Source organism: Mus caroli, unplaced genomic scaffold (genome assembly GCF_978045245.1).
Source record: "Mus caroli unplaced genomic scaffold, Mus_caroli_1 scaffold_2, whole genome shotgun sequence".
NCBI lineage: Eukaryota > Metazoa > Chordata > Mammalia > Rodentia > Muridae > Mus > Mus caroli.
Window position 1 is genome coordinate 48,806,122 of NW_028227257.1, and position 26,457 is coordinate 48,832,578.

The following is a 26,457-nucleotide window of genomic DNA, read 5'->3' on the forward strand; positions in this document are numbered from 1 at the left end:
GAGCAGTCTCCAGGAGGGTCTCAGGTCTGGTTTGAATCAAACACTTGTGGGACAGAAAGGCCAGCCTAGCGGGACACCTGTCTACCAAATCACTAGTCACCATCATGTTAAGTTTTGCTAAGGGTCATAGGATGGGATGGTACCGAGACCCTGGTATCAACGGATGGGGCTAGGAAGGCTGGCAATAGAAGTGGCGGGGTCCGGCACAAAGACCCTTGTCAGTGGGTCTGATTGGCTGTATCCTGGGCCACCGCAGGCTGTGCTCCCTCAGCCCAACTAAGTGATCCTTGGCAGTGGTCCTGTGATAGCCCAGGCATGTTATGTGTGGGTCTGTACAAAGTGCCTGGGCACAGCTGCAGTGTGTCTGGGTATCAGACAAACAGGGTCAGGAAAACTATGGTTCAATATCCCCTCCCTTGGGCGTCCAGTACAGACTAGGCCCTGCTGTCAGCTCTAATGTAAGAGGCAGTTGCTGTGGCTTGATCCTGGGAAGGGAGGCAGGAAGGAAGGGCCCAGCCCACCAGGTCTTTGTGAATGGACTTCCTGAGGAGTGTTCCTCCTGCCTGCTGGCCTCCCACCCTGCAGAGAGCATAAAGCCTACACTCAGATGAGAGCAGATGTGTGGGGTTCAGAGCGCACAGGCTCACCTGCAGGCCACTCACATCACACAGGTGCTGTGCTGTGCACAGGATCCACCTGCACACTCACAAAGGGTCCCATGCAGACACTTGCACAAGGCATATGCCAGGCCTTTTCATACAGACAAGAGGATGCATGTGCACACACTCAGAGGTCTCTGAACGGATACTTTGTATATATAGGCCACCCCTGCACACATGTGCATGCACATGTGCACACACCACACTACACACACACACACACACACACACACACACACACACAGTGGAATTTATAGAATGGCTCTCAGGATCCTGTGCTGAGAGAGGCAACAGGGGCAGCAGCCTGTAGTCTGCATTCGGAGGCAAGTGGGGTGAGCAGAAGGGGTCTTACTGATATACAGCCCTTGCAGGCCCATTTCCGGAACAGTCAGCATCCTTGCAGTCTCTGTAGCTGTGGACAAGAACAAACAAGCAAAATGAGACTTCCTTCTCCGCTGCTCTTTCACTATTCCTGCTATTTCTTTACTCTGTTCCAGGGTCCCCTGACACTAATCCCCGGCATCATATCTTTTCTCCTAGAAACTCTCGAGAGTGTCTCTCTTGGAGATAAAGGTGTCACCACATTTTGAAAACCACCTAACAGTTCTGTTATCATACCTAATCAAATTCCTTTATATCGTTTAAAGCTCAGTCTCTATAGGCCAGGCTTGCTCAAAAGTGATTGTTGCTCTGTAGGAACTACATGTATGTATGTACATGTATATATACATATACATATATATATGTATATATATATATGTGTGTGTGTATGTGTATAGATATACACACACTCATATGCACACATATTTTCATCATTTACTAAAGATGGATGGAAAAAATTTGAATAGTAATGAGATGAATATGCTTGCTTCTTTTTTTACATAGAAAATTAAATCATAGCAAGGCATGGTGGCTCACGCCTCTACTCTCAGCACTTGGACGGTGGACACAGGATGATCAGGGATGCAGGTTCACCTTAGCTACATGTCAAGTTGAAGGGTAGTCTACAACACATGACACCTGTCTCAAGGAAACCAATACATAAATAAATATTGGCTGAACATTTAATATTGCAGGATGTAAAGTATCCTCAACATTTGTCAGAGCTGACTGATATTTTGATTTTATAACGGTCAAGCTAAGCACACTGCTTCACATAAGTATACAGGACAAAATGACAGAAGTATTTTTAATTCCATTTCAGAATCTGCAGGAAATTCTGTTCTAATCTCAAGTCAAAATTCATTCATTTATTTATTTTCAACGAAACTCAGCTCAGCCACTCAAGCAGTGATCTTTAAAATCAGACATCATCATGGCTGGAGAGACAGCCCAGTGCTTAACAGCTGCTCTTAGAGGAGCAGGGGTCAATTCCCAGCACCCACACGGCAGTTCACAACCGTCTGTAGCTCCAGTTCCGGGGGAATCTGATGCCCTTTCCTGGCGTCTGGGGGCACCAGGCATGAAAGTGATGCACAGATAAGCACATGAAGGCAAAAATATCTATACATGAAGTAAAATGTCATAAAAATCAAACATCCTTTAAAAAGCAAAAACAACAAAAGAAACCCACCATTTTTTTTCTAACTTAATGCAATCCAGTGATGCTTATCCCGAGGGAAGCTGGTAGAATGTTAAAAGTGTTTGTTTTCTGTAATTAAACCAGCATGTTTCTATAAGGAGTCATGTAAGAGTTACACAAGTTTGTATGTACAGTAAAAACACTGTTACTCCTATCTCAGAACAGCCTCTAATCTGAACTGAGGTGTTTCTGTCAGCTTCCACTAGCAAGTGTGGACGGGCATGCATGGTGCAAAGGGTGCCTTGTCTTCAGGACCAAGGCTGCTGCGGGCCAGCACTGCCAGAGACAAGCAGATTCATTCAGATTTTGATTTTGAAGTAAATTTTGGTCTTTGGGCATTCGGCAAACTTATTGTTGCCGAATTTTCATATGGTCTGTTTAGTCAGGAATCTTCAGAATGGGATCGCCTGCTATGGTTCAGGAAACTGTGATCTGTGCCTGTTCTGGAGACTCAGGTGACCGTGATCAGATAAGCATCAGAAAGTAAGGTTGACAATGCTAGGCATAGTAAGGATGTGAATATGACGTCACTGTGGGAGAGACCTGGGCTGGGCCCTCCTTTAGACTCGGTTTTATGTGAAGGACAACAGGAAATCTTGGAGGTTTGGAAGTTGCAGGGTCAGATGGAGCACGATCACATTTGCAGTTTGGTGCCTCTGGCTGCAGGAGAACACATGGAGGTGGGAAAACAGCCTGGTCGTCGTGGGTCTCCAGGCTACAGGTGACAGTGTATGTGCACCTCAGAATGAGTGGAGACATTTCAGGGACAGTGGTTTGAATCAGCAGAACTAATCAGATCTGTTAAGTGAGCCATAGTAGAAAACTTGTGTGCCTTTAGCTGGGGGATGGAGGGGAAGATAGAGAAGACAGGCTGCAGACAGCAGACAGGGGAAAGGAGCAGAGTGTGCATACAGTTTCAAATGGAGGTAAAAAAACAAGCAATCAGATGTATAGTCTGGGGATGGGGAGAAGTCTGTGAGTTGGAGGTATGCATTAGAGAGGCGTTGCCATGGGAGTCTAGAAGGAAGAATAGGAGGGAAGGAGGAGAAAGATCACCTGGAGGCTGGGCATGTGGAAGTAGGCTGAGCGAGGACCATGACAAGCCCAATAAGAGAAGAGGGTGAGGCTACATGATTTTAAGAAGTCTTTAAACAAACTAGAGAGATGGCCCAACAGTTAAGAGCATTTGTTGTTCTTATAGAGGACCTGGGTTCTGTTCTCAGCACCTATACGGTGGCTCTCACAACTCCAGCTACAGGAGATCCAGCCCTCCTCTGACTTCTGTGGGCATCAGGCACACATGTGGTGCACAGGCACACATGCAGGTAGAATACTCACACAAAGAAAATAGACAAATAAGTAAAAAACTTAATGAAGTCCTTAAGATAGCAAACACCTGTCCTCCTGGCCCCAGACAGATAACCCCAGATAAAGCCGAGCAAAAGAGACCAGACAAGCTTGGCCGAGCAGGGCAGACATGAGGACCTGGATGGAAGCAAGGAAGGTTATGTGTTCATGAATTTTCATTTTAAAACACATTTTAAAATTTCTAATTATTATTTTAGAGGGGAGAAGTTAAATATGGGGCACACACGTCTGTGGTCACAGGGGACAACTTCTGGGAGTCCCGTCTCCCCTCCCACCTTTCCGTGAACTCAAGGGATCAACTTAAGTTGTCCGGTTGGTGTGCTTTTACCTCACGAGTCAGCTTGCTGGTCCAAGTTGATTTATGGCCCACGGTTATTTATTAATTACTATTAGATTATAAATATAATTATTATAAGCCATGGTTATAGTTTGGTTCCTAACATGGGAGGTATTTGAGCTTGAACTTGTTAGAGTCTAGGGCCCAAGCCCTATGCAAGTTCCTCCAGCTCAGCAGCACTGTCCTATCCAGGGGCTTGTAGTAATGCAGACTCCACTGCTGACCTGCTGAGTCCAAACAGCTCTCCCTCTCCCTCCCCTCCCTCCCTCTTCCTTCCTTTTCTTTCTTTCTTTCTTTCTTTCTTTCTTTCTTTCTTTCTTTCTTTCTTTCTTTCTTTCTTTCTTTTTCTTTCTTTCTTTCTTTCTCTCTCTCTTTTCTTTCCTTCTTTCTTCCTTCCTTTTCTTTCTTCCTTTTCTTTCTTACTCTTTCTCTCTTTCTTTGTCTCTCTCTTCTTCCCTTTCTTTCTTTCTTTCTTTCTTTCTTTCTTTCTTTCTTTCTTTCTTTCTTTCTTTCTTTCTTGTTTCTTTCTGAGACAGTTTCTTTGTATAGCTCTGGCTGCCTTGAAACTTGCTCTGTAGACCAGGCTGGCCTCAAATTCAGAGATCTGCCCACCTCTGCCTCTCAAGTGCTAGGATTAAAGGCATGGGCCACCACTGCCAACCAGAACCTATATTTTAATGAGATTTCTAGGGTAATTCAGATTCTCCTTATCATTTAATTAACATTCAAGTGTTCTCCATGTTTGGTGGCCTGCAAAACATGGGCGACTGCTCTTATCTGTGAGCCTGGCTACTCCTTTAAACAAAGGTGGAGGCTGCTCTCTGTATCAGGAAGTTTTGTTAACAGAACACAGGCAGACACAGAGCCCGGCAGTGGCACACCCATGCACACCCTTGCTCACACACCATCTGAACACACCCATCATGGAAAGGCAGCCAGATTCTCATAGACTCCTGTCTATCCAGGGTACACCTGTGTGGTCAGCACCATGGAGATTTCTAGACTCTCGGAGAGGCTGCTCCAGGGTCGGATTGAGGAAGGATGAGGGTTGTGACTCTGGGATGATGCCGAGAAAAGGCAGAGCTAATGGAGGGACCCATAAGAACCTGGGGAGTCAGGGCAGTGCCCAGCTCAGGGCGAGAGGGTCCGCTATAGCTGGATACCACAAACTCTCCAGAGCTGACAATGGAACTTTATTGTACATCCACTTACAAAGTAATGTTAGCTCGAAAGCAGCCATGCTAGGAATATTTACACTGAAGAAATTGGCAAAAACTACGAATCAGGCTTTTCTCTTTCTTAGAGAACTGACTATATTTACTGGCATGTTGCTGCACCAAAGCCCACTGCAACACGTACTGAGTGAGCATTTGTCATAAACTTGAGCTAGGTGCTGAGAACCACTTGGATGAATGGATGGATGGATGGATTTTCTGGGCCACACTTATTGGAAGGTGGAAAATAACTTTGAACTTCCAAGAGACAAAGACTGAGTTGTTAATCTAAGGCTTAATTCCATGTCACAAGTAGATGCCTGTGCCTTCCACTATGGCCTACTATGGCACCTGACCTGAGTGTGTCACTCTCTGTACCTCAGTGTAATGGGTAACACTGGGCTTGTAAGGACCAAGTCCAGCGATGACAAGTGCAGGAAGAGGCAGGGAGCTGGGCATGTGTGGACAGTGCCCTTTGCTTCTCTGTGTGGATTAGTACTGGGTCTTACTGGGAATTTTATTGTACCTACCCTGAGTTCTTTTCGACAGAGGTAGGAACTGAAACACATTGTGATAGAGTTTCCACAGGTCCCTAAGAGGTGGTGGTAAAGGACCTGCTGTGCAAGATACACATGTGCCCCGTATATCTTCAAGACCTTCCCACTGCACCATGCATACGCACTCAAAAACACTCGAGGAGAATGCTGACTGAGGGCTTGGGACAACTTAGCTCCCAATAGCTAGGCCAGTGTACAGAGTTGGAAGCAGATGGAGGCAGACCCCCATCCCGGGGACTTTCTAATTTCACAGTGCCAACATCTGAGTTTGAGAGTCACTGAGTAGAATAAGTTGGTTTACAGAAAGTCACCCCATTTCCCAGTGAAAAAAAATGCATGCCAAATCCAGACCCAGACCCATTTAGCCCTGCCCATGGGCAGCTCTTAACTCTTGGCCTCATGACTGACTCTTCAGATTCACCCTGACCTACATCCCTGATTGCTGTCTGACAGACAAGGTCTGTCAATCATTGAGGACCAGGACTGGGTGTGGCCAAGTGGGAACTCAGAGACTTCTCCAGATCTCATAGTAGCCTAGAATTCTTTTGTCCGATGGACACAGTTCTCCAAGGGTCTCTTCTTGCGTGGGGTGATTAGGATGCATTCCTGTGATCTCCAGAAATCTGCAGGTGTGTCTTGCTGGGCTTCTTGTTTTTACATGATGCCCACGAGAACAAAGAACCCACTCAGATCTTAACAGGTCCTTCTTCTCGGGGACCCTGCCTCTCAGCCTAGCACCCTGCCAGCCCTTTATTGCAACAGTACTGTCAGCTGGCTACGGTCAACTGGGGCCACAGGATCAGATCAGAACTGGCACCCAAAAGGCTGTCCCACCCTATGAGGAGATGACTTCAAGGAGAGGGGACCAGGAAAAGGCTGTGGAGTGAGGTGGCCACTCCCTCCTGTGATGGCTAGGGCTGATGGGAATGGCCATGGGTGTCCCCTCTCTGCCTCAGCTTTGCTTCTTATGCCTGCACCACCCCTCTGGGTAACCTAATCATCCATCATCAGGGCAATAACTAGTTCACAATCTCTGTTCCACCAACACCTAATGCCCGTTCATCCATGACCCCTCTCTCCAATGAAAATTTTCACTCTCCATGGCTCCATCTGTTCGTGGAAGTCTGAATAAGTGTCCCTTTCTTCTCTTTCCTCCATCAACAGACTTACTCCACAGATAACTCCTCTAACCTTATAGAAGCTCAGACCCCACCCAACTTGGATTCCCACCCTTAGCCTCTTTGAGAGAAACCTGAGGTCTCTGGAATATTGACATCCTGATCACCCTGACGCTCTCCCACATCCCTGGATCTCAGTGACTGGCGTCTCCTGAGGCAATTCTTGACACAAATACATTCAACCCCTTGTCTCACTTCTGGCCTAGGCAGCAGGTCCCCATAACTGGTTAAGTGAGCAGGCCCTAGTCCACAGCGACTCTCCTGCCAGGCCCCACCCCATCTCCCCTGCAGCGGTTTCTCCAGACCAAAACTCCAGTGGGGTTCCATAGCCCCAGGTAGGAGCCAGAGCTCAGTTGCCTCCCCCTGTCCAGGTCAGCGGGCCCGCCTCCTCGAGGAGCTTGCAGATCTGCCCCCACCCAGCCAGTGGGCTCACAGCTCCCCAGGGCAGCCTCTGCAACTCTCCGGGAAGCCCAGAGGTCCTTCCCCAGCTCACCTCCGCCCCTCGGACAGCTCCGCCGGGTCTTGTCGCCTGGGTGCTAGCTCAGAGTCCCGCAGAGGAGCCTACAGTGGACCTCGACGTGCGCCAGGCCCGTCTCTGCACCCTCCCCCAGGCCGGATGGCCTCACTCGCCGCCCAGATGTGCGAGCCGGGGCGGGGCCTGCCTGCGCGGGGCTCAGCCGAGGGGGCCCAGCCTGAGCCCCTCCCAGTTCCCTCGCAACACAGCAGCGCTGTGGGCCAGCGGGCCAGCGGTGCCTCCCCTGCTAGGAGAGCAGCACAAGGGGTGGGATGGGAGAAGGCAGAGGGGGAGGAGCAGGGTGTGCGGAGAATTCCAGACCCTCAAAGACCTTTTGCTGCTCGCATTTCCCCAGCTGCCCTCCCTGGTGCTGGGCCTTGGCATCTGCTGCCCAGAGTCTAGTCCCCTACGGAGGGTGACCCTGTCCTAGGTCTTTGCAGTCTCCTCAACACTTTTTCGTCCCCGATTGTCTGAACTTAGGGTGAAGGCAGAAGCTAGGTTTCCAGGCTGGGACCTCAGGCCTGACTGGAGACCTCCCATTTTGCCTCAACAGTGAGAAGTCCTCAACCTTTCGAATGAGTCTTACAGCCTTCTTGTATCAACCCAGGACCTCCTGGTGATGCCAGGTTCTGGCTTAAGTCAGGAGACTTGTAGGGGAAGCCCTGATGGTCAGGTGCTTGCCTGAGCTCTGTTCAGAGCTGACTTCCCCTGCCCTGTACTCCCAGGATCTGTCAAGTCCTCTGGTCCCTGTGCCCCACAAAGGCCCCAGCTGCTTGCAGACCTTACCTCCTCGTGACCTGCTCCCCTAGACCCAGCAGCAGACAAGGAGGGGAACTGCTTCTGTTCTCTGCCATGTAACCCTTTGCCAGACCTCAGTTTCCCTCCTGGTCTGCCTAGGTTCTCTCACTGTGCCCAGAGAAAATGTGTCTGTTCCCTAGGGCTTGCTGCCCATACTGTCATATTTGCTGTCCCAGAGGGCTTTCTGACCGAGGTCAGGGCTGGAGGGGTGTGTCTGTCCCAGCAAGGTGTCCAGCCAGCAGGTTTCCCTGCCTGAGGACAGAGGCACCCGTGCAGTATGATTGTGACACTGTATCTCGTGTCTGTGTGTATTTGGCTGTTAGGGTATGTGTGACAAGACTTTTTTTTTTAATTAATGGATAAATTAATTTACTCACTTTATATCCCGGTTGCAGCCCTCACAGCCCCTCCCCCAACCCCTTCCCAGAGAAGGGGGAGGCCCCTTGGGTCTGCCTAGTTGTTCGCTGACAAGACATTTTGCAGAGGCCTCTAGGGGCTTGACCTCCTTCAGGGTCCGACTCTCCCACACACCTGCTTCTTGTTTTTTGTTTCAACCATCCAATTCTCCCTGGGCCACAGCTGCCGATCCCCAGCTCAGGTGGTGGCCTGATGGCACTCCCTTCATGTGGCCCCATCTCTGCCCTGGGTCCTGCTTCACTCCTCCTCAGTCACTGTCCCACCTCTGCTCAGCTCCCCTAAGCCTAAACCTAAACCTAAGCCTAAGCCTAAGCCCAAGCCTAACTCTATCCCTAACCCTACCCCTATCCCTACCCCTACCTCTACCCCTACCCCTATCCCTAACTCTAACCCTAACCCTAACTGTCTACACAGAGGGCAGCAGATGATTCACAAGAATCCTTGATCCATGTTAGAGGTTTGGTTCTGTCACCATAGAAAGCTTGGGCCCAATGGGCGTGGATGAAGGACCTGCTGAATGCCTATCCTTCTCCTTGATGGGTCCTCCTTTCTCCCCCCTGCTCTTCTCTAGTGCCACTGTGGGCCTACCCACTGTCCTCGGAGAGTTCTGACTCCTCTGGTCAGCTCTGAGTTTGCCCTCTGCTTTTCAGGCCTTTTCTAGTCTTTCTTTGGTCCTTCCCTGAGGCTCTGCTCATGGCCTCCCCTTCCAGCGGGTGCCTTCTCTTCCAGGCCCACCCTTCTGGTTTCTAATGTGTATCTGGTGAGTTTTCAAACCCAGAAATCCTGCCCATCTTGCCACCAATCCCACTCTTTTCCTGCCAAACCCACAGGAGATCCCATAATTCCAAGTATGCACTACCCTTGGCCGGTGTTCCTAACTGTCCTTCCCAGGCCCAGCCTCCGATGCCTCTCATGTCCCTCAGACACAGACCTGAGCTTCTGAACATTTGCTCCACCTCGGCCAGCCCTGGTGATGGCCTCCTTACCACCATCCCTCTCTTCTCCCAGCCTTTAGAAGAAACGAGTGTATTTCACTTCAGATGCTGTGTTTGCTTAGAATGCTCCTAGCCCCAGGTACCATCACATAGGTATGTAAGGAGAATCTTTGGATTCAGAATGCAGAGCAGAGCTCCTTGCTCCTGGCACCCATGACATGGCAAAGAAGCAGGCAGTTTTAGGGTAGAAGGTAACATTAATACTTAAGGCATGCTATTCTGCTCTCTAAGCCCATTGATGCTAAGGGCCAATAGACAGAACTTTATAGTTGTGCTCCAACCTTCTAGTCAAGCCTGACTGCTAGTTCTGTTCCAAAGAAAGTACATGAAAATGTACACACACACACACACACACACACACACACACACACACACACACACACACAGAGAGAGAGAGAGAGAGAGAGAGAGAGAGAGAGAGAGAGGCATGTCTACAGGGAGAGAAGGGAGGGGAAGGGAAGGGGAGGGGAGGAGAAGAGAAGTGAGGGGAAGAGAAGGAGGGAAGGGCAGGACTGTTTCACCAGTGGAGCCTGTTCTCTGGGCTTGAAAATGTGCAGTACCTAGCTAGGGACCTTACTTGGATGCTCCCTTCAGTTCACTGAGTAGCCAGGGAAGCTGCAACTGAGAAAAGGGGGACAGCCAGGTACAGACCCTGCAGGCTGCGCCCCTTTGAGCCTCACTCTTGCCTGAGCCACAGGATGGGTTAATGACTGTGCACAGTGCTGTTTCCCAGTTCAAAGTCAGGCTGGCCAGCTGGTGGCCCATTCCTCCTGTTGTCTGATTTTGGATCTTGGCAGTGAGCAACTCCTTGACAGAGAGTCAACCTTGTTCCTCTCTACCAGATTCCTGAGATGTGAGCTTCCTTCCAGGAATTACTCTGCCTGCTGGGCCGCCCAGATGGACTTCCTCTCTGTGGCCTGTGGTCTCAGGTCTTAGGGACCCAGCTCCTCCCAGCTGCGTAGGAGTCTGGTGATCAGGGCCTCCTCGGTGACTCCTTAGTTGATGCCTTCTTCTTGGCATCAGGGAACATCTGTTGTTCTTTGTCCCAGATGGCAGCCAGCTCATTAGGATAGACCTCACTTCCAGAATCTTTACCAAGGCTCCCACTTGCAGCCTGTCTGTCCTATCAGGGCTCCCATGCAGACAACAGAAGTCTGGAAGAGGGTTGTTTTGTTTTAAAGCTTTATTTACTTTATGTATATGAGTACACAGTAGCTGTCTTCAGACACCCCAGAAGAGGGCATCTGATCCCATTATAGATGGTTGTGAGCCACCAAGTGGTTGCCAGGAAGAGAAGTCAATGCTCTTAACCACTGAACCATCCCTCCAGCCCTGTGGGGGTGGGGGCAGACCCTGAAGAATGACTAAGAGTGGACCCTATGGTGAAGAAGGGTACCTCAGGTGGAGGAAGCTGTGCACATAGGGAATGGAGAATGGAGGCAACTGGAAAGAGGATCAACATACTTGGCAGCCAGTGATCCCACCAGTGTGGTAACTACCATGCAAACTGCAGGCATTATGGCCTCTCACCCAGGACTCCAAACCCCACTTGTTCTGCACTAATGTCTTCACTTTAGAGTTTCTTTCTTTCTTTCTTTCTTTCTTTCTTTCTTTCTTTCTTTCTTTCTTTCTTTCTTTCTTCCTTCCTTCCTTTCCATTTATTTATATGTGTGTTTTACACCCCTAGAAAAAGAACCCCAGGAGTTTTCCCTCGTGTTTCATCTTGCTTCTTCATGCTCCATGATACCGTGGATGCTGTCAGTACAAAGAAACCAAAAGGGGTGGAAACAGACCATTCTACCATTTTCCTAGGTCTTTGAGCTGCTCTTTCAGTCTAGGGCTGATCCTGCCTCACTTGGTTAACCTGCCCGTGAAGTTCACAAAGACTTTCCCAGTTCCATCAACCTCAGCCATCCCAGAGTCACCAGTGTAGCTGTGCTTCACCATCATGGTAGGATTCAGACAAGGACTTCAGAGAGTGGCTCGAGAGCAGCAGCCAGGACATCCCTGTACACCGAAGTGATGGCGTGGAGAGATGGTAGAAGGAGCTATTTGAGATTTTTGCCTTTTAATCCTGACCACTGGAAGGTAGATTAATTGCATGGTTCTTTCACCCATCCTAGGGGATGAATGGGGAAGGATATTTCTTTTTTTCTTTTTTTTTTTTTCCGAGACAGGGTTTCTCTGTATAGCCCTGGCTGTCCTGGAACTCACTCTGTAGACCAGGCTGGCCTCGAACTCATAAATCCACCTGCCTCTGCCTCCCAAGTGCTGGGACTAAAGGCGTGCGCCACCACGCCCGGCCTGGATATTTCTTTTTTCTTTTCTTTTCTTTTCTTTTCTTTTCTTTTCTTTTCTTTTCTTTCTTTCTTTCTTTTTTTTTTTAATTAGGTATTTTCCTCATTTACATTTCCAATGCTATCCAAAAAGTCCCCAATACACCCCCCCACTCCCCTACCCACCCACTCCCACTTTTGGCCCTGGCGTTCCCCTGTACTGGGGCATATAAAGTTTGCAAGTCCAATGGGCCTCTCTTTCCAGTGATGGCCGACTAGGCCATCTTTTGATACATATGCAGCTAGAGTCAAGAGCTCTGGGGTTAGTTCATAATGTTGTTCCACCTATAGGGTTGCAGATCCCTTTAGCTCCTTGGGTACTTTCTCTAGCTCCTCCATTGGGGGCCCTGTGATCCATCCAATAGCTGACTGTGAGCATCCACTTCTGTGTTTGCTAGGCCCCGGCATTGTCTCACAAGAGACAGCTATATCTGGGTTCTTTCAGCATGGATATTTCTTGTTAGCTCCTGCCCCACAGAATTGCCCTGGGGCCTTATGGTGCAAAAAGGAGCAAGATGAAGATGAAGTGAAATGCCAGGGAAGATGACACTCCTCCCTTAGTCCAGTCAAGTATGGCACCTGTTCTTTCACTCCTGTTGTCTTCATGACAGAATGTTCTCTTTGGGATGTGCAAGGGCCATTCCAATAAACAATGTATTTCTTAGAGGGTGGTGGTAGCTTCTGTAATCCTGGCACTTGGGAAGTAGAGGTAGGAAGGTGTGGAGTTCCATGCCAGACTGGGCTACACAGTGCTACTGTCTCAAAGGGAAAACATGAAGGGGCAGGAGACTGTATCTCTCAGCTTCCTTGAAGGTAGTTGTGGCCTTGTGAGCAGGGCTGGAGAGTGTGGTTTATAAGTGTGCTGTGTCACCATCAGGACCCTTCATTGAAATGAATCAGCTCTTGGCGGGAGGGATGAAGCTTAGCCTCCTGCTTTGGACATATTGTGAGTTTTGTACACATTGATAGCGGGGCAGTGACTTAAAGAGAAAATGAACTCTGGGTCACTTTCCCTAACCCAGCTTCAGGCTAAGTGTTTCTAGATTTTAAAACGACTTTTACATTTATTTATTTGTGTTTCCAAGCAGACAGAACCAGGAAATATGCAGGAGTGGCTATTCTGATACCCAGTAAAACAGACTTCAGATCCAAACAGAAGAGATATGAGGGACACTTCATATTCAGTAAAGGAAAAAAATCCACTGACAATATATTACAATCCTAAACATTTATGCTCCAAACACAGCTGCATTCAATTTCATAAAACAAGCACTACTAGATCTAAAACCACCAATTAAACCAGAACAGTGATAATCGGTAACTTCAGTATCTCAAGCTTACCAACAGGACATCCCAACAAAAATCAAAGAGAATCATTAGAGTTAAATGGCATAAATCAAATAGATCTAACAGACATCTGCAGAACCCATTTGTACTGGCTAGTTTTGTGTCAACTTGACACAGCTCGAGTTATCACAGAGAAAGGAGTTTCAGTTGAGGAAATGCCTCCATGAGATACAACTGTAAGGCATTTTCTCAATTAGTGATCAAGGGAGAAGGTCCTCTTGTGAGTGGGACCATCTCTGGGCTGGTGGTCTTGGTTCTATAAGAGAGCAGGCTGAGCAAGCCAGGGGAAGCAAGCCAGTAAAGAACATCCCTCCATGGCCTCTGCATCAGCTCCTGCTCCCTGACCTGCTTGAGTTCCAGTCCTGACTTCCTTGGTGATGAACAGCAGTATGGAAGTGTAAGCTGAATAAACCCTTTCTTCCCCAACTGCTTCTTGGTCATGATGTTTGTGCAAGAATAGAAACCCTGACTAAGACACCATCTACTTAAGTACTTAAAGAATGCACATTCTCCCTGGGCGGTGGTGGCGAACGCCTTTAATCCCAGCACTTGGGAGGCAGAGGCAGGTGGATTTCTGAGTTCGAGGCCAGCCTGGTCTACAAAGTGAGTTCCAGGACAGCCAGGGCTATACTGAGAAACCCTGTCTCGAAAAACAACAACAACAACAACAACAACAACAAAAAACAAACACAAACAAACAAAACAAAAAAAGAATGCAATTCTCCTCACAAGTCTGTAGAATTTTCTCCCAAACTGATCACATATTAGGGCATAAAGGAAGTCTCAAAACATACAGGAAAATCACTAACTCAAAAACCCATCATGGTAGCTTAGTGGGTAAAGGCTTCTGACACCAAGCTTGAGTTCTAACCCCAGAATCCCATAGTAAATTAAAAGAGGAGAACTAACTCCTGCAAGTTGTCCTCTGACCTCCACATATATAATGAAGTGTTCTCACAGTCCCCTCAATAGATAAAGGCATATAAAGAAAGATTCTGTAGCCAAAAATATCTTAGATTCTATGGGATTGGAACTTTAATTGGACACCACAACCAGAGTTAACAATACACTTTGAGGTCCTTCTGTGCACTCAGGTTGTTTGTTTAACCTTCCTTTAAGAAATCAATGTAACAACCAACATTACTTGTGGAGGATTTCCCAGCCAATCAACCTTTACAACCTAAGCTAATGCATAGCTGAAATCTTAAATTCTGTGCTCTTCCACGCCCCTAACCAGGGCAATGCATGTGTATCTTTTACTGAAAACAGCAAGTACAGAGACTTTTGTAAATGAATACTCACCTTCAATGCTGAATGCAACATTTATGGATATCGAGTGAGAGACAGTGTTTGTGATACTGTTCCTTAATCTGCTCAGAGACATAATCATTTGTGAAATTCTTTTTAATTTTTTTTGTAAAATATCCCTCATTCTTTCCCCATGCGATAATTTCTGTGCTATTCACTAAAAAGAGAGAGAGAGAATAAAACCCTTTGTTAGGGCTAACACAGTCACACAACTGACAGACACACACAGGCACAGATTCACAAGACAGTTTTCAGACAGGCACAGATCAGATTCATACAATAGTCAGAGGGCGAAAGACACAGAGCATCAAGAAGAGGATTAAAGTCTGGATTCATTCTTGGTGTAATGGCTCCCAGGGGAAGTGCTTTTATTTCCTTCCTTAACACAACACTGAAACATTATTGGTAACTTGGAGTTAATCACGAATGTATTTAATCTTAGCAAGGGTCCATCTCACTCATCAGTCATCGTAAATACAAATGACAACGGATGCTGGCCTGGATGTGGGACAAGGGGAATCCTTGTATACTGTTGGTGGGAGTATAAACTAGTACAGCCAGTCTGGAGGTTCTCAAAAGACTAGAACCAGATCTGTCATAAGACCCAGATGTTCCATTCCTGGGCATATACCCAAAGAATTTTCTATTTACTATGACGATATTTGTACATCTGTATTCATTGCTACTCTGCTCACAATAGCTAGACCTGCTATGTAGACCAGGCTGGCCTCAAACTCTGCTTCCCAAGTGCTGAGATCAAACGTATATATCACAACCCCAGCTTATATTTTTAATTTTTAATTTTGCTGAACTTAGGGTGGAATCCAGGGCCTTGTGATTGCTAGGCAAGTACTCTACCACTGAGCTAAATTCCCAATCCCTATTGTGTGTATATTTTTAGCCTAACAAAGTTGGCCATGTAACAGATTTTGTTTTTTCTTTCTCTCTTTATTTTTTGGGTGGGGTAGTTGGAACAGAGTCTGGACATGCAGTCCTGGTTGGCCTAGAATTTGCAATGACTGTCTTGTCTCTAGCTCTCAAGTACCTGTGCTGGGATGGGCTTATTTATTTATTTATTTATTGTTGGGAATGAACTTAGAGCTTTGTACATGGTAAACATGAACTCTACCACCAAGCTACACTCATATTTGTGTGTGTGTGAGGTGTGACCAAGTTTCCTTTCTTCTGCTGTGATGGAACACTCTAGGGAAGGTTGAGAGGTAGTTCAGAGGTTAAGAACACACACTGCTCTTCCAGAGGACTTGAAGTCAGTTCCCAGCACCCACATCAAGTATAACTCCAGCTCCAGGGGAATCTGACTCCTTTTGTCTCTGGAGTTATTTTCACTCATATATACAGACACATACATTAATGTAAAATAATATTTTAAAAAATTCACTGTAGCCAAAAGCGACTTAGGGAGGAAAGGGCTTATTTTATCTCTCAGGACAGGACTCAAAAGGACCTTGAAGCAGAAGTCATGGAGGAAGATGCTTGCTGGATCACTGGATCATGCTCAGCTAATTTCTCCTCCTTCCCTCCCTCCCTCTCTCCCTCCCTTCCTTCCTTTTTACATTTTACTGAAAATAGATTCTTGTGCATATACTATATCCTGATTACAGACTCACATTCCTCTGCTCCTCCTAGTTCTTCGCCTCTTCCCTTCCCATCCAGATCCACTCCCTTTCTGTTTCTCATTAGAAAAGAACAGGCATTTAGGAGATGACAAAATAAAATATAATAAGCTAAACAAAAACTATCACATCAAGGCGCCACATGCTACCCAAAAGAAGGCAAAGAGCCCAAGAGAAGACATGAGAATCAGAGACCCATTTATTTACACACTCAGGAATCCCATAAAAATGCTAAACTGGAGTCTGTACAGGTCAGAGTGAGGACCACAGAGGCAGACAGCTTCTGGGACAGGCGGGAGCCACAGAGCCGCTGAGGCAGCACCCTTTTGGGGCCGCAGACATCCGGCACCCTCCCAGCCGGAGGACAGTGACCTGCCCTGCAGGGAGCGCCATCTTGGCTCCGGGACTCCACCGAACTTAGTCTGTACAGGTAAGACTGAGGACCACAGAGGCAGACAGCTTCTGGGACAGGCGGGAGCCACAGAGCCGCTGAGGCAGCACCCTTTTGGGGCCACAGACATCCGGCACCCTCCTAGCTGGAAGACAGTGGTCTGCCCTGCACAGGAGCCCTCTGCCTCAGGAGCAGGGAGCACATCTTGGATCCAGGACTCCACTGAACTTAGGAACTTAGTCTGCACAGCTGAGAGTGTGCACCACAGAAGCATACAGCTTCTGTGACCTGCCAAAGCAACACAGCATCTGGGAAAGGTCCTGTTTTCCGCCTTCTTCTTCGACCAGGAGGAGGTCCAAACGCCAGATATCTGTACACCTTCCCTTTAAGAGGAAAGCTTGTCAGCAGGGAGTGCTCTAACCACTGAAACTCAGAGGAGAGAGCCTGTCTCCCAGCTCTGCTGACAGAGGATACTCAGAATCACCAGAAGAACAACCTCTGAACAGAGACAACTATAACAACTCCAGAGATTACCAGATGGCGAGAGGTAAAGGTAAGAATATTACTAACAGAAACCAAGACCACTCACCATCATCAGGACCCAGCACTCCCACTTCGCCCAGTCCAGGGCACCCCAACACACCTGAAAAACTAGACCTGGATTTAAAAGCATATTGATGGTAGAGGACATCAAGAAGGACTTTAAAGAACTACAGGAGAACATGGCTAAAGAGTTACAAGTCCTTAAAGAAAAACAGGAAAACACAACCAAACTGGTAGAAGTCCTTAAAGAGAAACAGGAAAACACATCCAATCAGATGATGGAAATGAACAAAACCATACTAGACCTAAAAAGGGAAGTAGACACAATAAAGAAAACCCAAAATGAGGCAACACTGGAGATAGAAACCCTAGGAAAGAAATCTGGAACCATAGATGCAAGCATCAGCAACAGAATACAAGAGATGGAAGAGAGAATCTCAGGTGCAGAAGATTCCATAGAGAACATCGGCACAACAATCAAGGAAAATGGAAAATGCAAAAAGATCCTAACTCAAAACATCCAGGAAATACAGGACACAATGAGAAGACCAAACCTACGGATAATAGGAGTGGATGAGAATGAAGATTTTCAACTCAAAGGACCAGCAAACATCTTCAACAAAATTATAGAAGAAAACTTCCCAAATCTAAAGAAAGAGATGCCCATGAACATACAAGAAGCCTACAGAACTCCAAATAGGCTGGACCAGAAAAGAAATACCTCCCGACACATAATAATCAGAACAACAAATGCACTAAATAAAGATAGAATACTAAAAGCAGTAAGAGAAAAAGGCCAAGTAACATATAAAGGCAAGCCTATCAGAATTACACCAGATTTTTCACCAGAGACTATGAAAGCCAGAAGATCCTGGACAGATGTTATACAGACACTAAAAGAACACAAATTCCAGCCCAGGCTACTATACCCAGCCAAACTCTCAATTAACATAGATGGAGAAACCAAAGTATTCCACGACAAAACCAATTTCACACATTATCTCTCCAGGAATCCAGCCCTTCAAAGGATAATAACAGAAAAAAACCAATACAAGGACAGGAACCACGCCCTAGAAACAACAAGAAGGTAATCCCTCAACAAACCTAAAAGAAGACAGCCACAAGAACAGAATGCCAACTTTAACAACAAAAATAACAGGAAACAATAATTACTTTTCCTTAATATCTCTTAATATCAATGGACTCAACTCCCCGATAAAAAGACATAGACTAACAAACTGGCTACACAAACAAGACCCAACATTTTGCTGCTTACAAGAAACTCATCTCAGAGAAAAAGATAGACACTACCTCAGAATGAAAGGCTGGAAAACAATTTTCCAAGCAAATGGTCTGAAGAAACCAGCTGGAGTAGCCATTCTAATATCAGATAAGATTGACTTCCAACCCAAAGTCATCAAAAAAGACAGGGAGGGGCACTTCATACTCATCAAAGGTAAAATCCTCCAAGAGGAACTATCAATCCTGAATATCTATGCTCCAAATACAAAGGCAGCCTCATTCATTAAAGAAACTTTAGTAAATCTCAAAGCACACATTGCACCTCATACAATAATAGTGGGAGACTTCAACACACCACTTTCACCAATGGACAGATCATGGAAACAGAAACTAAACAGGGACACAGTGAAACTAACAGAAGTTATGGATCAAATGGATCTGGCAGATATCTACAGAACATTTTACCCTAAAACAAAAGGATACACCTTCTTCTCAGCACCTCATGGTACCTTCTCCAAAATTGACCACGTAATTGGGCACAAAACAGGACTCAACAGATACAAAAACATTGAAATTGTCCCATGCATCCTATCAGATCACCATGGACTAAGGCTGATCATCAATAACAAAATAAATAATAGAAAGCCAACATTCACGTGGAAACTGAACAACACTCTTCTCAATGATACCTTGGTCAAGGAAGGAATAAAGAAAGAAATCAAGGACTTTTTAGAGTTCAATGAAAATGAAGCCACAACATACCCAAACTTATGGGACGAAATGAAAGCATTTCTAAGAGGAAAACTCATAGCTCTGAGTGCCTCCAAAAGGAAACTAGAGAGAGCACACATTAGCAGCTTGACAACACACCTAAAAGCACTAGAACAAAAGGAAGCAAATTCACCCAAGAGGAGTAGACGGCAGGAAATAATCAAACTCAGGGGCGAAATCAATCAAGTGGAAACAAGAAGAACTATTCAAAGAATCAACCAATCAAGGAGCTGGTTCTTTGAGAAAATCAACAAGATAGATAAACCCTTAGCCAGACTAACTAGAGGGCACAGGGAAAGTATTCTAATTAACAAAATCAGAAATGAAAAAGGAGACATAACAACAGATCCTGAAGACATCCAAAACACCATCAGATCCTTCTACCAAAGGCTATACTCAACAAAACTGGAGAACCTGGATGAAATGGAGAAGTTCCTAGACAGATACCAGGTACCAAAGTTGAACCAAGATCAGGTTAATGATCTAAACAACCCTATATCCCCCAAAGAAATAGAAGCAGTCATTAATAGTCTCCCAACCAAAAAAAGCCCAGGACCAGATGGGTTTAGTGCAGAGTTCTATCAGACCTTCAAAGAAGATCTAATCCCAGTTCTTCACAAACTATTCCACAAAATAGAAACAGAAGGTACTCTACCCAACTCATTCTATGAAGCCACAATTACTCTGATACCTAAACCACAAAAAGACCCAACAAAGATAGAAAACTTCAGACCAATATCCCTTATGAATATTGATGCAAAAATCCTCAATAAAGTTCTTGCTAACCGAATCCAAGAACACATCAAAACAATCATCCATCCTGACCAAGTAGGTTTCATCCCAGGGATGCAGGGATGGTTCAATATACGGAAATCCATCAACGTAATCCAGTATATAAACAAACTCAAAGACAAAAACCACATGGTCATCTCGTTAGATGCAGAAAAAGCATTTGACAAGATCCAACACCCATTCATGATAAAAGTCTTGGAAAGATCAGGAATTCAAGGCCCATACCTAAACATGATAAAAGCAATATACAGCAAACCAGTATCCAACATCAAAGTAAATGGTGAGAAGCTTGAAGCAATCCCTCTAAAATCAGGGACTAGACAAGGCTGTCCACTTTCTCCATACCTATTCAACATAGTACTTGAAGTCCTAGCCAGAGCAATTCGACAACAAAAGGAGATCAAAGGGATACAAATTGGAAAAGATGAAGTCAAAATATCACTTTTTGCAGATGATATGATAGTATATATAAGTGACCCTAAAAATTCCACCAGAGAACTCCTAAACCTGATAAACAGCTTCGGTGAAGTAGCTGGATATAAAATTAACTCAAACAAATCAATGGCCTTTCTCTACACAAAGAATAAACAGGCTGAGAAAGAAATTAGGGAAACAACACCCTTCTCAATAGTCACAAATAATATAAAATATCTTGGCGTGACTCTAACTAAGGAAGTGAAAGATCTGTATAATAAGAACTTCAAGTCTCTGAAGAAAGAAATTCTAGAAGATCTCAGAAGATGGAAAGATCTTCCATGCTCATGGATTGGCAGGATCAACATTGTAAAAATGGCTATCTTGCCAAAAGCAATCTACAGATTCAATGCAATCCCCATCAAAATTCCAACTCAATTCTTCAACGAATTAGAAAGTGCAATCTGCAAATTCATCTGGAATAACAAAAAACCTAGGATAGCAAAAACTCTTCTCAAGGATAAAAGAACCTCTGGTGGAATCACCTCATGAAACTGCAAAGCTTCAGCAAGGCAAAAGACACCATCAATAAGACAAAAAAACCACCAACAGATTGGGAAAGGATCTTTACCTATCCTAAATCAGATAAGGGTCTAATATCCAATATATATAAGGAACTCAAGAAGGTGGACTCCAGAAAGTCAAATAACCCCATTAAAAAATGGGGCTCAGAATTGAACAAAGAATTCTCACCTGAAGAATACCAAATGGCAGAGAAGCACCTGAAAAAATGTTCAACATCCTTAATCATCAGGGAAATGCAAATCAAAACAACCCTGAGATTCTACCTCACACCAGTCAGAATGGCTAAGATAAAAAATTCAGGTGACAGCAGATGCTGGCGGGGATGTGGAGAAAGAGGAACACTCCTCCATTGTTGGTGGGATTGCAAGCTTGTACAACCACTCTGGAAATCAGTCTGGCGGTTCCTCAGAAAATTGGACATAGTACTACAGGAGGATCCAGCAATACCTCTTCTGGGCATATATCCAGAAGATGTCCCAACCGGTAAGAAGGACACATGCTCCACTATGTTCATAGCAGCCCTATTTATAATAGCCAGAAGCTGGAAAGAACCCAGATGTCCCTCAACAGAGGAATGGATACAGAAATTATGGTACATTTACACAATGGAGTACTACTCAGCTATTAAAAAGAATGAAGTTATGAAATTCCTAGCCAAATGGATGGACCTGGAGGGCATCATCTTGAGTGAGGTAACACAATCACAAAGGAACTCACACAATATGTATTCACTGATAAGTGGATATTAGCCCAAAACTTAGGATACCCAAGATATAAGATACAATTTGCTAAACGCATGAAACTCAAGAAGAATGAAGACCAAAATGTGGACACTGTGCCCCTTCTTAGAATAGGGAACAAAACACCCAGGGAAGGAGTTACAGAGACAAAGTTCGGAGCTGTGATGAAAGGATGGACCATTTAGAGACTGCCGTATCCAGGGATCCATCCCATAAGCAGCTTCTAAACGCTGACACCATTGCATACACTAGCAAGATTTTGCTGAAAGGACCCAAAGATAGCTGTCTCTTGTGAGACTATGCAGGGGCCTAGCAAACACAGGAGTGGATGCTCACAGTCAGCTATTGGATGTATCACAGGGCTCCCAATGGAGAAGCTAGAGAAAGTACCCAAGGAGCTAAAGGGATCTGCAACCCTATAGTTGGAACAACAAGATGAACTAACCAGTACCCCGGAGCTCTTGTCTCTAGCTGCATATGTATCGAAAGATGGCCTAGTCGGCCATCACTGGAAAGAGAGGCCCATTGGACTTGCAAACTTTATATGCCCCAATATAGGGGAATGCCAGGGCCAAAAGAATGGGAATGGGAGGGTAGGGAAGTGGGGGGCGGTATGGGGACTTTTGGGATAGCATTGGAAATGTAATTGAGGAAAATATGTAATAAAAAAAAAATTCTAAATTTTTTCCCTTCCAAAAAGTATGTTTAAGGGGGGAGGGGGAGGGGATGGGGGTTTTCAGAGGGGAAACTAGGAAAGGGGATACCATTTGAAATGTAAATAAAGAAAATATCTAATAAAAAATGGATGTTTAATTTCAAAAAAAAATGCTAAACTGAAAGCTATAATATATACACAGAAGACCTGGTGCAGACCCAAGTAGACCCTGTGCTTGCTGCTTCAGTCTCCATAAGTCCACGTGATCCTTGTCCAGCTGACTCAGAGGCCTTGTTCTCCAGGTGTCCTACATCCCTTTTGGATCTTACCCCCTTTCCTCCTCTTCTGCAGGCTTCCCTGAACTCTGAGGGGATGGATTTGGTGGAGACGTCCCATTTAGAGCTGAGTGTTCCGAGGACTCTCTCCAAGTAATGTCTGGCTGTCTCTGCATCTGTTCCCTTCTGCTGCAGAAGGAAGCTTCTCTAATGGTGGCTGAATAAGGCACAGATCTATGAATATAGCAGAATATCATTAGAAGTCATTTTATTAATATCTATCTATCTATCTATCTATCTATCTATCTATCTATCTATCTATCTATCTATCTATCTATTGCGTCTGCTCTCGACCAGCAAGAACAACACGACCACCAGTTCTTCTAACAGCAGTTTATTCAGCAAGCTTCAGTCTTCATCTCTCTCGCTTCATCTTTTCTTTCCCTTGAACCCCGGACCTCTCACTCTTATATACTCTCAGCCCCCATCCACTCACAGCAGGCCACGACACCTCACCAGGCACGCAGCTTCAGCCAATCAAGGCGGCAGGGGCACATCTCCACCAAATATGGACTTGTTTACACCGCCAGCATCATGGTACACCTGCGCAGCTCTCATGATGGTCGTGGCTTTTCAGGTGTATGAGGAAGTCAGGTGCAAGTCATAAGACTTAGCTGCAGTCCCGGGCGCCATCTTGGGACTGCTGCCACACCCGCTCCTCACATCTATCTATCGTGTTTGGTTTTATCCTAGGTCTCTAGACTATCTAGTCTGGTTCTTGGTCATCCAAGCAGTATTGGGTATGGGTTCCATCTTGTGGAGTGTGTCTTAAGTCACATCAGGCACTGGCTGGCCACTCCCACAAGCTCTGTGCCACTGTTGCCCTTGCATATCTTGCAGGCAGGACAGATTGTTTGGTGGTTGGGTTGATGTGTATGTTTCTCTTTTGGTAGCCTATAGAGTACCTTCCTGCACCAAAGATATTAGAATGTAGGGGTTAAAGGCTCCATATAGGTACTAGTTAGACTTCTCATGTTCAATGAGTTGTGTGGCTGTTGTCCTTGGCGATGGTGACTTGCTGTCAGTTTCTGGAGAACAATGTACTGTCTTAGCACCAGCCTGGGTTGTTTAGAGATTTCCATGGGATCCCTTTGGCCAGCAACTCTACTGAACATATCACAGTCCTGGCCCTAGAAGCTTTGTTTGATGACAAAAGATGAGTTGGGACTCCATATGCCCCATTATTAGGAGACCTCATTAGGATTGCCTTCATATATTTTAGGAAGTTTCCTCTGCACTAGGCTTCCATTCACCCTTCGGAAGCCCCTCAGTTCCAACTATCCCTTCCTGGATTCCCTCCTTCAACCCCACTTCCCCTTTTCCTCCCCACCTGGTCATCTCATTCCCAGTCCTACATGCCTCCAGTCCACCATAGAATCTATTCTACTTCTAATCTATAAAATACTTTCAAATCAAATTCAAGACTATAAAAAAGATCATCCACCATGATCAAGTAGGCTTCTTCCTAGAGTTTCAGGGATGGTTCAATATGTAAAAATCACTAAATGTAATCCATCATGTAAACAAACTGAAAGGAAAAAAATCCCACATGATCATTTCATTAGAAAGCCTCTGACAAAATCCAGCACCCATTCATGATAAAACTACTGAAGAGATTAGCGATACAAGGGATATGTCTCAACATAATATGTCAAATAATGAGTTTACAGCAAGCTCATTGCCAACATCAAATTAAATGTAGAGAACCTCAAAGAAATTCCACTGAAATCAGGAACAAGACAAGGCTATCTATCTACCTATCTATCTATCTATCCAATATAGTACTTGAAGTTTTAGCTAGAGCAGTAAAACAACTGAAGGAGATCAAGGAAGTACAGATAGAAAACAAAGAGTCAACATGCCTTTATTTGCAGGTGATACATAAAAGGATATAAAAGTGACTCAAAATTCCAGTGTGAAACTCCTACAGCTGATCAACACTTTCAGCAAAGTGGCTGGATACAAAATTAACTTAAAAAAAAATCAGTAAGTCTTTTATGTAGGGGGCAGTTTTAATGCTAGGTGTGGGACTGTGGGTAGGGGAAAGAGGGGAGTGGGAGAGAACCCGTGTCCCACCAGAGTTCCGGTGCACTGGGCGGGCGGACTGTGCACGCTTGGACATAACCCTAAGTGGGTGTCTGGCTGTGTTAAGCCACTAACCCCACACGGCAGTGGTGAACAAGGGGCAGCCCCAGGTACCAGGTTCTCAACCTCCGGCATCCCACACTGAGGAGCTGAGAACAGAATAGAGGCCCTGGGGAGGTACTCGGCCCTGAGGATGAACTGGGCAACCATGTGAGATATCAAAACTGAGTGGCCACACAGGCTGCTCCTACAGATGGGCGGTCAGGGGAGTTTAGCAACTGAAGTTCAGGGCAGAGAGACAGGGATAAGAAATTGGTAAGGGCACAATTTTCCAGGTGAGAGATAGTAGTGGCCAGCAATTGTGCCAAGAAGGCAATTTGAAATTGAACAACTGTGTGTCTGTGTCTTTTGTCTGAGGATTCAAGGGAAGCCAGGTGGGGGCTTGGTATCATGATCACTTCCCAGAGCAAAGGCCGGTAGAGCATAAAACTCCACGCAACACTTTTATATACAAATGGACCGAGAGGACTGGAGAGATGGCTCAAGGGTTAAGAGCACCGACTGCTCTTCTGAAGGTCCTGAGTTCAAATCCCAGCAACCACGTGGTGGCTCACAACCATCGGTAATGAGATCTGATGCCCTCTGATCTCTTCTGGGGCATCTGAAGACAGCTACGGTGTACGTAGATATAATAATAAATCTTTAAGCTGGAGTGAGCAGAGGTCCTGAATTCAAATTCCCAGCAACCACATGATGGCTCACAACCATCAGTACAGCTACAGTGTGCTCATATACATTAAATTAATAAATCTTAAACAAAAGGACTGAGAAAGAATTCAGAGAAACAACACCCAAAACTTCAAGTCTTTGAAGACAGAAATTGAGGAAGATATCAGAAGATGGAGAGCTCTCCCATGCTCATGGGTGGGTAGGATTAACAGTAAAATGACTGTTCTACCAAAAACAAACTCCATTGAATGTCATCCCCATAAAATTCCAAGGCAGCTCTTCTCAGCAAGTTTTCTTTTTACAATCCAGGACTACTTGCCTGCCTAACAATCAGGACAAACCCCAAGGACATAGCCACAGGCCATCTGATTCAGGCAAAGTCTTAGTGGAGACTAGATTCTATCTTCAGGTGACTCTAGGCTAACTTAAGTTGACAGCTAAAGCTAGCTGGGACTGTGTGTTTGTGTCGGTGTGTTTACATATGTGTGCATGTGTGCACATCCATGCATGCACCCATAAAGTGCAAAGGTCCAAGTCAGGTGTTGGCTTCTATTCCTCTCCACCTTGTTTTTTGAGACAAGGCCTTTCATGGAATCTGAAGCTCATGGATTTCACTAGACTGGTTGGCTAGCAAGCCCCAGGTTCCTGTTGGCTCCACCTCCAGCACTGGTAACAGGTATGTGCCAGCACACCTAGCTTCTCCTTGCATGAGCTTTGGCTCTGCACATCACCCTCTAAGAGTCTCTCCAGTCCCCTCACCTCTTCTTCTGTAATGGAATCATTTGATTTTATTTGATAAAACTATTTGTTCTTTTTCAGTATTGGGGATTAACCCAAGAGCCTTGCATATTCTAGGCAAACATTCTGCCACCGAACTGTATGGCCAGTACCTTTTATTTAAATCTTGCTTTTTATTTTGAGCCAGGTTCTC

At 45.6% G+C, this 26,457-nt stretch overlaps 1 protein-coding gene across 1 annotated transcript in view; it reads right to left on the minus strand.

Annotated features, from left to right (window-relative positions):
• Positions 1–7,535, minus strand: part of Hspa12b (heat shock protein family A (Hsp70) member 12B) — an 18,638-nt gene extending 11,103 nt beyond the window's left edge. The window contains exons 1-2 of the mRNA XM_021152464.3: positions 7,389–7,535; positions 1,012–1,071 (exon numbers count right to left, since the gene is read on the minus strand). Coding sequence (XP_021008123.1) covers positions 1,012–1,054 — 43 coding nt within the window. The 5' untranslated portion in view covers positions 1,055–1,071; positions 7,389–7,535. The remainder of the gene's footprint in view (positions 1–1,011; positions 1,072–7,388) is intronic.
• Positions 7,536–26,457: the final 18,922 nt, after the last annotated feature.